At 42.5% G+C, this 12359-nt stretch overlaps 1 protein-coding gene across 8 annotated transcripts in view; it reads left to right on the forward strand.

The window, feature by feature from the left end:
* Positions 1 to 2640: 2640 nt before the first annotated feature.
* The window catches only part of LRRC7 (leucine rich repeat containing 7), a 493923-nt gene continuing 484204 nt past the window's right edge, over positions 2641 to 12359 (forward strand). For 6 of the 8 annotated variants that reach the window (XM_070405365.1, XM_070405355.1, XM_070405361.1 and 3 more), the window contains exon 1: positions 3257 to 3284. In XM_070405365.1, coding sequence (XP_070261466.1) covers positions 3280 to 3284 — 5 coding nt within the window. In that variant the 5' untranslated portion in view covers positions 3257 to 3279. Of the gene's footprint in view, positions 3079 to 3126; positions 3162 to 3256; positions 3285 to 12359 lie in introns of those variants that run through there. The other 2 variants (XM_070405356.1, XM_070405358.1) reach the window with 2 other exon arrangements.

Here is a 12359-nt window from a genome sequence, read left to right on the forward strand (position 1 = left end):
TTGAAATCTCTTCAATATGCCTCATTGTTTAGATAGTGAAGGTGGCCAATTTTGTTCAAGATTCTTAGAAATCTTAGGAAAAAAAATGGACTATTGTATCCAAAGCCTATTCTACAGAGAATATTCTTCTCCCTTGTTATTTTTTTATGCTAAAATCATGTTTGTTAAAACCCATAGGCACTACATCACATCTGCACATATTTAAAATCTTTTATCCTTTTGGATCTTTGTGGCCTGAAGTCGTGGTTCTAGGATAAAATAATAGGGAAAGGATAGCATATGGTTTACAACATATATAGGGGAGTCATCAATTTTTAATTTAGGGTTCCAAAAACATCTTTCTTCCCATTGAACAGAAATAAGTTTGTTTTCACTTAGAAAAACAAGTCCACTTAACACATGGAGGATAATGCCATTGGTAGGTACATAGCCTGTTTTCAAGGATCTATACTCATAACCAGCTGTGACATTAAATAGAATTTCTATCAAATATTTAGGTTGAAGGGAATGCATCCTGAAGTTAAAATATGAAATTCAACTGGATACCTTTCTGAGTTGAGCCTTTGTGCCCTTCCTGGAAGTGTGGACAACATTATCCACCACATAAATTTAGGAAAGGATTGAATGAAAGAATGTATGCGAAAGTTCTGTGCAAAATGCATCCAAAAGAGCTGGAAGCCTATAAAAGATTTCTACAGTTGTAAACTTGTTATGGCAGGTTATTTTTTTTTTAAATTTTATATTAGTACCTACATTTTTTCATATCACTACACCCAGGTGAAACACTGAGATGTGAAAAATGTTTGCAAGGACAAAACGATGGGTGAAAAAATAGAGCTCCACAGAGGTCAATTACAAATTTTGTCCTTAGAACATCTTTTTCATCTCCTTGCCATTTGTTTTAGAACCCTTTCTCAGTGGTGTTTTAAAACGGTCTGGCCTTTCAAAATACACTCTCATTTCTTTTTCCGTCTAACTAAATTAATGAAATACTATAGGAGGCTCTCCATAAAAGTCAGCCCACCTTCATGGCCCAGATAAAGTGGAGAGGAATCCTCATTCTCGGTCCTCTGCGGAGAGGTGTCAGTCTTCAGACACTCTTCCTAGAAAATCCCTAGCAGCCAGAAAGGATTTTTGACCTTGACGATTTTAGCATTGCAAATCTAAGAATATAAGCAAGTGCATTTTCTTTTTAGTAAACCGTGAGCTTACATCCACCCTAGAGTGGCCATTGAATGGCATGCAGCCTGACTGTATTAGCATTATAGAGCTAAAGAGAAGATTCTTTCTCTCCCCTTGTGAGGAAGCAAAACCTATGGCTTATCTTCCGCAAAAGAATGATTCCAGGATAATAAAGCCGTTTCCAAAGAGGGAATTCAGCAGATGGGTTTAGAGAATAAAAGAAAAATCTAAATATAGTACTGACTCCATCAATGTGTTTCTTAACATATTGCAGCTTATGAGTTTAAATATAAGTGCGTGAGAATACAGTGTCCGAGTGTGCCTTTATGGAAGGGAGTATATGAGTGTGTGTGAGAGAGTGTTCAAGGCAGGAGGGTAGTTGGGAAACCCCTTTGTTTTCTGCGCACTCCCAGGGCAGCAACCCAGGCCCCCCCAAAAAAGAAGGGAACGCGAGAGCAGGCGCAAAGGTCGCTGCCTTGACTGACTGATGCGAAGCGACCCAACCGCCAGCAGAGACTTCTCTCCTTGGCATCCAACAACCTGCAGCGGGAAAGGCGGGCGGGGGAGGAAACCCCGAGGAGGCGCTCCTGGCCGCCTCTTTGCTGAGGTAGCAGGAGCAGCAGCCTGCGGAGCCACGAGCTCGGCGTCACTGAGCTGGTGCGGGTGCCCAGGCGCTCGGGAGGCGCAGAGGCCGCGAGCTGCTCTGCCGCCCAGGCGCCGGCGCTGCGGGACCGTGCGCGCCACGAGCGCCCCGGGCCGGGCCGGCTGCGGGAGGAGCGGGGATCGCGCGCTGCCAGGCGCCGAGTCCCCAGCACTTTGCTCGCGCCCCGGGGGCGACCGAGGGAAGCCGAGAGCTCGGCCGCTTGCCCCGTTCTCTAAACGCAGCGTCTGACAAAGCCGGGAGAAATCGAGCATTTCCATTCTCCGCCCGACTAGGATTTTTCTCCTTGTATTTCAGGGGAGCCCTAGTAGAGGTCAGAGGGGCCAGCGAGAATCTCAAAAAGGGGCCAAGAGCCGTGAACGTGGTCACCCCCTCCTGTCGCGGGGAAAATCTCCTTGACATTTTTCACACTTTGAAGCAGCTGCAGCTGGTGTCGTCGGAAAAGGGGGTGGGAAAAAAAGAGGGGGCGGGGAGAGCAGGGAGACACAGCCGCGAGCCGCGAGCAGCGCCTCCTCTCCTGCCAATCCTGGCACCTGTGCGCGGAGCCACTGCACCGAGGCGGACCCCGCTCCAGGAGAACCCCGGGCTCGAAGCCACGGACACCCCGCCCCTGGCAGCGGGTTCTCCCCGGAGGGGACCTGCAGCAGCCCACTCGGGCCACCGCGGCCGCCTGCAGCCGCGGGAGCGCACAGCCCCTCCGAGCCGCCCACCGTCCCCTGGTCCCCAGGGACCCCCGCCCAACCGAGGCGCGGCAGCCTCGGGCAGGGGGTGTCACAGAGTTGGGTGCACGATTCGCCTTTTCTGCTCCTCTGTTCTCCGCCCAGGATTTATTGTCTGTGAAGCCTTTGGGGGGTGGGGAGGGAGCTGCGCCTCCGCCGCCGCCGCCGCTGCTGCTGCGGTCGCTAACGCGGCGCGCACGGCAGGCGGAGGCTGGGGAGTGGAAGCGCTCCTGCCTCCCCCGCCGGCGCCTCGGGCTTCCCCTCGGCCGCTTCCCGCCGGAACCTCTCCCGCCGTCCACCTGAAGGGCACCGGCATCATGGTCTAACGTGGCACCTGCCTGGAATCCCCTCTTTCTCCTCCCGTTCCTCCTCCTGTGACCACCCTCCTCGGCACCGCCTCCGAGGACGCCCGTTGCCCACTCCACTGCGGACCCCGAACACTTTAAGGAATAACCCTTGGCAGCCGCACGAGTCGCTCTCTCCGGAACCTCATGGGCAGTTTCTCCGGCCGGCCATGTGAGTAGGACACTCCTGTTCGGTGGCCCAGGGGGGCTGCGGAGACCCTCGCCGCTGGCGGCCGCGGACAGGGAGCGCTGGAGGTGTGGGACCCTAGCTGCCGGCGCGGGGCGGGGGGCGGGGGCGGGGGCGGGGGCGGGAGGACTGGAGCCTTCAGCGCTCGCCCGGAGCTGCTCGCGGTGGCCCGTGGAGGCGGCGGGGATGTGGTAGGTTGCGGGGCATTTGGAAATGGGGTGCTAATTGTGTGGGTGCAGGGAGCACCGAGTGGCCTGGGCTGGCGGGAGACCCTAAAAGGTTACCTGCTGCTGAAAGGAAATGTACAGAGCGAGTGCTGGGCGCTCGTGCTGGGACCATTGGCCGAGCTGAGGTTAGTCTTAGCTCCTCTTCATGATCGCGGGTATCTCCGGTCAGCTTCCGAGGGGTCTGCGGGTGAAGCGCTTTTTTTTAAATTGACACACACACACACACACACACACCCCACACCACTTGTGGCAGGGCTCATTTGGCCCTTTATCTTGGAAGGTATAGTATTACTGTTGGATGTCGGTTTGAAAGATACAATTAGAAGATCTTTATGCCACTGGGGATTGAAGGCACAGGGTGGAGTTTGGGGAGGTGGAGGGGATGAGGAGTGTGACAGACTGGAGGACATGAGGACCGAAAGAAGTGGGGAGCAATGGAGTGAATGCTTTCCCTGGGAGTCAGGGAGAACCATGCCTCCCTCCCTCCCTCCCTCCCCCTAAGCTAGACAACTCCTGCCCACACAGCTCCTTTGTGTTGCACGGCGAAGCCGGTGAGCCCGCACCGTTCCCAATCCCATCGCCAGCCCCCCTCCAGCACCTTCTGTCCTCCTCCTGGAGTCATTAAGGATGCAGGACTAGTTTCGGATCCGGCGGGGAAAGAGGGAGGGAAGTCCGTTAACATCCCCATAATCATGGCACCCCGGCTCGTGGGCCATTAGATTGGTTTCCGAAGGTCTCTAGGCTAACTGGTTGGCCGAGTCCAGACGGGGGTTGCGGGCATGAGGAGGTGTAGAATGTCTTTAATGTGTGACTTCACAGTGACGGGGATGGCTGCAACCTTGCTCCATGGTACTACTTCTTGGCCATCGGGCCGAATAAAGGACCCGCCTCCGCCCTCTCCTCTCCCGCACCGTCTCCTCCCCACCAAGTCACAAAGCCTGTGGGCTGGGCGAGAGGGGGCAGCGCAGGCAGCGCAGGGAAGGGGTCACTTTCTCAACTCCCGGGAATTGGCTTCAGAAGGGAACCATCTGCGACTCCCACGACTCCCACGTTCCTGTCGAAGTTCCCCTTCAGAAAGAATTAGGAGGGAGGGGGTGCGGTGAGACATAAAGATCCTCCACCTGCTCCTTTTGGTGACTTTCCCAGCACACTTTCCACGCATCGCCTCTACCTGCATTGGTAACTAGGTCAGCAGGTGCCTATGCGTACCTGTATTCATTGCAATGTGCCTCTTGATAGATGTCAAGCAATTTGTATGTGAGCATATTTGTACCTGGACCAAATTTCTAAGCACAATAGAGATTTTCTAGCGTGGGCGACAAGAGTGCATTCCAGCGAAAGCAGGACACGTGATCTCTCCAACCGGGGAGATACAGTATTAGGAACTCGATTTTCTTTGTTCTAGGCTGAGCCTATGAGATGCTCAGTATCCCAGTTGCTAAGTCCACCTATAAGAGGGGAAAATATTAAAGTTGATGGGAGTGGAGGGGGGGGCGGATACATGGTGGAGAGCATAGGTAGATAGATAGATACCTGTGAACTGCTTGAACCCTCTCTGCTGCCCACCTTCCCTCTCCCAGCTCCCACCTCGCCCCTCAGCCTAGCCAGCTTCCAATTTAAAAGTGAAGCATTCCTTCCCTGAGATGTGGTGGAAAAGTTCTCCAGCCCCTGCACACGTGGGTTCCCCAGCGCCTGGGAACCTGCTGGGATGAGCAACAGATTCTGCCACCTCCCCAGTCCCAGTGTCACGCCTCCATCCAGGCGACATTGAGCTGACTTCACAGACTCTAAGAGAAGCACCACAAGATCCTCTTGCAAAAGGCAGTAGGTCAGAGTCAAATCCGTGCTTCTTGAAAACCATTGTTCCAGGACAGGATGAGAAATTTAGCTAGGATGTAGGAATGATTTTATTTTCCTTTAAAAATTAGATGCTTAGGCCTAACGTATATAGAGGGTGATGTTTCGCTATGTGTATGTTGGGACTCCTGGGGAGCTTTCTCAGGCCTGTGGAATGTCCTGGCCTGTGATTATTAATCTCATGGAGGTAGAACTTGCTCTCTACCCATCATTTAATTAGAGTTACCTAACTTGGAGATTTCTTATTTTATTTTTCACTCCGTTTTATAAGCCATCTTAATGGGCTGAAGTTTTTAAAGTGTGGGCTATTTCTGTCCTATACTGCATTGCATCATACTAATTTGTTGTGGTAGGGGAAGCAGAGTCAATTTCCATGACATATTATGAAGTGAGAGTTTTTCTACATTTTATTTTTATACTTGACTGTCCAAGAAAAGATGTGTACTTACCATGGCAACCCTTGCATTCTCCATCACGTGTGCCTGCACATATGTGGCTTCAGAATTAGAAACAACTTCTTAAAGAACTAAATCTGTTTCAATTCCAGTTGCCATGTTTTAGTCAGAATTTTAGCACCACTTTAGGCTGGCATTAAAATTTTCTTAATTAAAATAGCATTTTATTTTCTTTTGTAAGCTTTTAATTTTTCTGTGTCCTCTATAGCATACAACATATTGATTAACGTGTTTTTGTGTACATATAGTTTTGTTCACTTTGGATTTTTAAAAATTGTGAAGGTGTAGTTAATATCACTGAATTTTTATCACTTACAAAAGTCATTAAATAACTATTACCCATGTGGTGGTAATTCTCAAGGATTTTTTTTTTAGATCTATCTTATTTTCAGTATCTACTACATGGTAATAATTGATATAAAAATCTGATTTCTTTACTCACAACTTAAAATGCCTACTTTATAGAACAGTTGAAAATTTGGAGATGTTATGTTTTAATTGATGCACCAAAATTACATTAAGTCAAACTATAATTTTATCTTCTGATAACTGTGGCCTCACTATAAGGGTGGATCACACATTCCATGATATTATAACTCCATTCCATACTCAAATGAACAGAGTGCACAGAGTAACCAACTATCAATAAATTACTATCTGAGTTATTTCTGTATTCTTTGTTTGTTTGTTTGTTTGGTTAATCCTCACCCAAGGATGTTTTCCCCATTGATTTTTTTTAGAGAGAGTGAAAGAAAGGCAAAGGGAGGGAGAGAGAGAAAAACATCAATGTGAGAGAGACACATCCTCAATTGATTGCCTCCCACATGCACTCAGACAGGGACTGGGGATCGAACCTCCAACCCAGGTATACTCCCTTTACCAGGAGTGGAACCCATGACCCTTCAGTTCCCAGTCAGATGCTCTAACTACTGGACATACCAGCCAGGGCTCTAGATTCTTATTACATTTTTTTCTTCACATAAATTATTTTATGATTTTTGGAGAATTATTTATTTAAAGAATATATGTAGTTCATTGAGTGTAACAATTATAACAACCACGTCATCAATAAAAGACATTATTTGGAGTATTTTGTTCTTTTCAGTAATAGTAAGTGCTTTGTACAGTATCATCCATATTCCTTTTCAGGTGAGTTCAGTAAGTCATGTCAATTTGCAAGATGACTTTGGGAGAAACGTCAATTCAAGTCTGTGACACAGAATAGACCTTTAGTTTGTGCCAAGCGAACTGGCCATTCAGTAATCCATATCTCCAAGGAAAGATACATTGGAGATGATTCTAGGATCTTCTGAGAACTTTTCACTTTGAATCTCTTTAATCTAGGGGCCAGATCAGTATTCAGTGGAGGGTTTTTAATGCCTCAGAATTTAAAATGGAAATTTAATATTAAAGCACAATCTGACCATGTAGTGTGGCAATTAAATTCTATTCTGAGGAAGCACAAAAGCAGAAAGGAGATGCATGGACGGTAGGTTAAGCATATGTATTAAAATAAGGGATCATAAATTATAAATGGAAACTCAAAACTAGAAGTAGCACTGAAGATCAACTGTGTTTGGAAGATCGTGACCACATAATATTTTCCTTTATGAAATTTCAGCTGTGTTTTGTGAATAAGTTTTGCATCATTAAAAATGTTCATGTTTTTATAGAAAACACTGTAGTGCATCATTCTGAGGTAGTGAAAGAAGAAAACCTTAGGTTCCTCCAGAATTAACGTGTGATCTTAGGTAACATAAATCAGCCTCTGTTAATGCTATAAAATAGAGGTAGTAATAAATGCTATTTTATTGTCCTTGTGCATAGCAAATGCTAAGACAAAGTAGTACATAAAAAGTAGTTTGGACAATTTAGAAGAGTTGAATAAACTTTTTGATACAAACCAGTTTTCCTATACTGATGTATGTGTGTGTGGTTGCGTATAGTGATGGCATACTATATTTTTAAGGTATGCCATTTAAATAGTTAAATATGTATATTTCCTATCTTGGAATTAGGTGGTTACACTCAGGAATCCATGAGCTCTTGTAATCAGGACCCATCCCTTTTCATCTTACTTCCTTAGTGCATGAATTGTAATCACAGTCATAACAGCAGCTACCTGTTACTAAACACCTACCTTGAGTCAGGTGTTTTGCTTCAAAGTAATCTTGTAAGAAGCATCAGTCACCATTTGAAAGTTTAGAAAACCAACTCAAAGACAACAAGTGACAAGTCCATTTAAAATAGCTAAAAAGTGGTGATGATTTAAACCCAGATTTGGCTCTTGTACCTTTTTTTTCATACTATGCTCTTTCCTTTGTAGGCACACATTGGTGATTGTTAAACAACTGAAACTTATAGATCATAAAGCTAGTTCCTAAAGAATAAAGAAAAATCAACATTTTGAACTAGCTTTTCAAAGTGATCTAAATATTGGCAATAGTTCACCATATTACTTTTGTGACCATTTAATATTAGTACAAAATATACTGGTGCTTATCTTATTGGCATAATTAATTCATGGCAGAAACATTTAGTAAGCTATTACAACCTTTCATATGAAAGTACATTAAGGAAGGTTTCAATAAAGCAAGTTTTGAGTCAATAGCTGTCATATCTAGTTTGAAACTGGTGACATATTTGATATATAAGCCTCTGGAGAATTATTGTATGTGCTATTTAAATTATTAACCACGATTGAAAAATTATCATTTGTTATTCAATGATATATGGAAAATTATTAAGTAAATTTAATAACCCAAAGGATTTTCTTCACACACTCATTTTCATCCCATTGTTCAGTTTGATAAATTACTTAAAACCTCTATACAAAATATTATTTTACTTAATACACATGAAAGCAACACTAGTTACCAAAAATGAAGTATTGAAATTTACATTAGCATTGACATGATCTATTTAAATATTTTAAAAATGGAGTAGATGCTTACATTGTTTAAGGAATTAATTTACTGACTTCTTTTTTTAAAAAAAATATATTTTATTGATTTTTACAGAGAGGAAGGGAGAGGGACAGAGAGTTGGAAACATTGATGAGAGAGAAACATCAATCAGCTGCCTCCAGCACACCCCCTACTGGGGATGTGCCCACAACCAAGGTACATGCCCTCGACTGGAATCGAACCTGGGACCCTTGAGTCCGCAGGCCGATGCTCTATCCACTGATCCAAACCGGTCAGGGCTTTACTGACTTCTTAAAGATGCCTTTCCTTCAGTTGTGCCAGAGTATTTTTGCTCCACATGAAGTTCTGTAAGGCTGAGAGCATACTGAACACCAGATACTGAACGCCATGGTAGTGATACCATGCCCAGGGTAGTAGCATAACGAATTTGTTAAGTGAAAACAAGGAACTTGTAGAATACATGTAAATGTATGTATGTGTGTGTGTTGTATTTTTTTTTGGGGGGGGGGGGTGTTCAGGTAGAATTAAATTTTGTGCTATTCAAGAAGTAAAGTAGTCTGAAAACAAGTGAGAAGCTTTAAGTTGCAATCACAGGGAAGAGGTAGCTGGCCTGAAAAGAAAAATACTGATAGTGTATGTCCTAACACTATCATTATGAGACTGTCAGAGGGAGAAAGAGAGGGCAGTAATGTAAATACAGAGCTAGCAGGAGTAAAGATGGGAAGAATAGTTGAAAAAGAGCTGTTTGACTTAATTCACCAAGAAAAAAATATTGTAGCTATTTAGGCTATTATAATATTGAAAGAGATAAAGATACCTTTGTGTAGTGGCAAAATATTTATGGCTGACTGGCTGTATTATCAAATTATTTGGCAATAGAAGGAAAGGCAAGAAATGTGCCTTACTGAGACAGTGCCTAAATGTTATGAAGACATTTGTTGCACTAAAAAGGTAAATGATGGACACAAAGCTAAAATGTGTCAGCTAAATTTAAAGACTTAATGTGACACAAATGGTGTAACTAAAATAATTTAAAAGTGGGAGCAATTAGACTTTTAAGCAGTAACTGCTCATGTGTTCTGCATCTAATACATTCACCATTATAATTCTTACCATAAGTAAGCATCCTATAGTCCATAGGATGGAGGTGCACCTCAGCCCACATATTATGAGCACTGACATCACATTAAATATTTACTCCAGTGTTATTCTGAGTCAGTGTAATTGAAGACATGAAAAAATTTTCTTCACTTCAAGTGTGATTAATTTCTCAAGACAATTATAAAAGTTATCATAATTAAATCAAACACCTATTTAAACTTTCAGTGATTGTTAAATATTAGCAATGTCCTTAGGGCAATACCATATTGTTGAACATTGGGCATACCACACAGATGCACACACACAGCTGAAATTGCTCTGTTTTATAATACACACACACACACACACACACACACACAGCTGTAATCTTACTATTTCATAAGTTCATAACACTTTAGAGATGGAAAATTCTTGAAAAGGTCTTATTTTACCAAAGAGGAAACTGAGCCAGAAAAGTTTGTTCTTCTTCTTCTTCTTCATCTTCTTCTGAGAGAGAGAGAGAGAGAGAATGAGAGGAAGGGAGAGGGAGAGAGATGAAACATTGATGTGAGAGTGAAACATCCATCCATCGACTGCCTCCTGCACACCCCTACTGGGGATCACACAACCTGGGCATGTGCCCTGACTGGGAATCACACCAGCAATCTTTTGGTGTACAGAACAATGCCCAATCAACTGACCCACACTGTCTAAGGCTAAATTTGCTTTCTTGCTGAATGGCACACAACATTTAGTGACAGAAACAGAAATGGAACCAGATCTTTCGCCTCCCAAACTCTATCAGTAAAACCATACCCTTGAAACTATTGGGGTTCTTCTCATCTGAGCAAAGGGAAACAGGGAAAAGAACTTTAATCCAATAAATTCAGTTAATGAAGCAGGCCAGTATGATGACACCACACAAATACATTTTTTTTCTCATTTCATTTTTGGCCTGAATTTTGGCCTGCGTTTTTATTTGGCCTAACTTTTTATGGGTAATTGCTTTATCTCTCCATTTGAATTTGACTGCCTAGGCAGTTTAATGCTATAAATTTAACATCTATTACATATTCTATTTTTAAAAGACACTTATTTTTGCCCTGGCTGGTGTGGCTAAGTTGGGTGAGTTTCATTCCGTGCACCGTAAAGTTGCTGGTTCGATTCCCTGTCAGGGCACATGCCCAGGTTGTGTGTGGGCTTGATCTCCGGTGGGTATGCATGCAGGAGGCAACCGATTGATGTTTCTCACACTGATGTTTCTCTCTCTCTCTTTCTCTCTCTCTCTCTCTCCCTCTCCTTCTAAAATTCAATAAAAATATTTTTTAAAAGATACCTTTATTTTAGAAAAATTAAATTTATTTCACTAATATCAAAGCACTCTAAATTTGGATACTATACCCTTTTAATGAACATTAAAATGTTCTTTTAAATTATTTTAGTATCTTTTTAGTATAATGCCCACTAAATGAATTTTCTTCTAAATTTATTAACTTCATTAAAGAGCACTTAATGAGTTTTCTTACCAAAAACAAGACTTACTGTAAAGTTATGCCTTTCTATAAAATATTGTCTTAAATATTAATTAGGAAAACATTATAATCAAGAAAATAAAATATGATACATTTGGAATTCATTAAATATACTCATTTCTATGAAATATTTTTGCATTACAAAGTTACATTTTGAAGGGTCCATTGAAATAATAAGTTTCCCCTTACCACTACATACTGTTTATATATCTGTCACACTTTCATAAGATGAATTTAAAATAAATGTTTCTCATTTGGTGTTTTTTTTCTAATGCTAATATTTTGAGTCCACTCTTTTTAGAAGCTTCAGTTCTTGGAAAATTTAGGGCAAGATGTTTTAGTCCTAACTGCTAAAACATATTAATAATACTTACAAAGCATTTTTAAAATTATGCACTTCTCTTAAAATATGTATTTGGTTTATAAACAATAACATATGGAAATAGTTACAAACAAAAGCCTTGATTAAACAAGACATACCTACATAGTCACATATAATAGCCCCCTAAAAAGCAAATTAAAATGTCTTAGTACAGCAGTAATGTTTAAAATTGAAAAAAAAATATGGTAACTGCATTAGTCTATTACAGATCAGTGCATTAGCTGTGCTTTTCATTTGTAGATTGGTTCTATTCATGCCAGCTTTCCGTGTACTGTTCTGGGACTCGTGGGTGTGATAGAACGGAACATATTTCTGTATCTGTGGCTACAATCCCACACACCATTTTACATGACAAATCCTAAATGTCCTAGACTAGGTGGTAAAGAGAAGACACCGTGTCCGGGGTTTGAATCTCCTCCATAATGAAACCTGTTTTATGTTTCAAAGTATCTAACTTCATTTAATGAGCTTATTTAGTCTTATGCTATAAGGTGTGGAGGGCATTTTGTGTAGCCCCCTCACTTTCTTGCTTACCTGCTTGCTTTTTCTACTTGGACATAGTTAAGGTTTGCTTCCTGCAGACAGAAAGCAAGCTGCTGAGACTCAAAACAGTAGCCTCCAAAGTGGGTTACGAACGAGGGAAGAGAGGTGCAAAGGTGATTCATTTTTGTGCTTTGGCACAAGAAGAAAGTACTAGAACTGCAGCGCATATTTATTTTTATATTAAAACTGTGAGGAGAATAACCTTAATTAATAGTTAATGAATATATGGATTAACAGAATCACATTCTATATTGAGATTGGGA

The sequence above is a fragment of the Myotis yumanensis genome, unplaced genomic scaffold (assembly GCF_028538775.1).
Source record: "Myotis yumanensis isolate MYYU_CA2020_CCGP unplaced genomic scaffold, mMyoYum1.0.hap1 SCAF_2, whole genome shotgun sequence".
Taxonomy (NCBI): Eukaryota; Metazoa; Chordata; class Mammalia; order Chiroptera; family Vespertilionidae; genus Myotis; species Myotis yumanensis.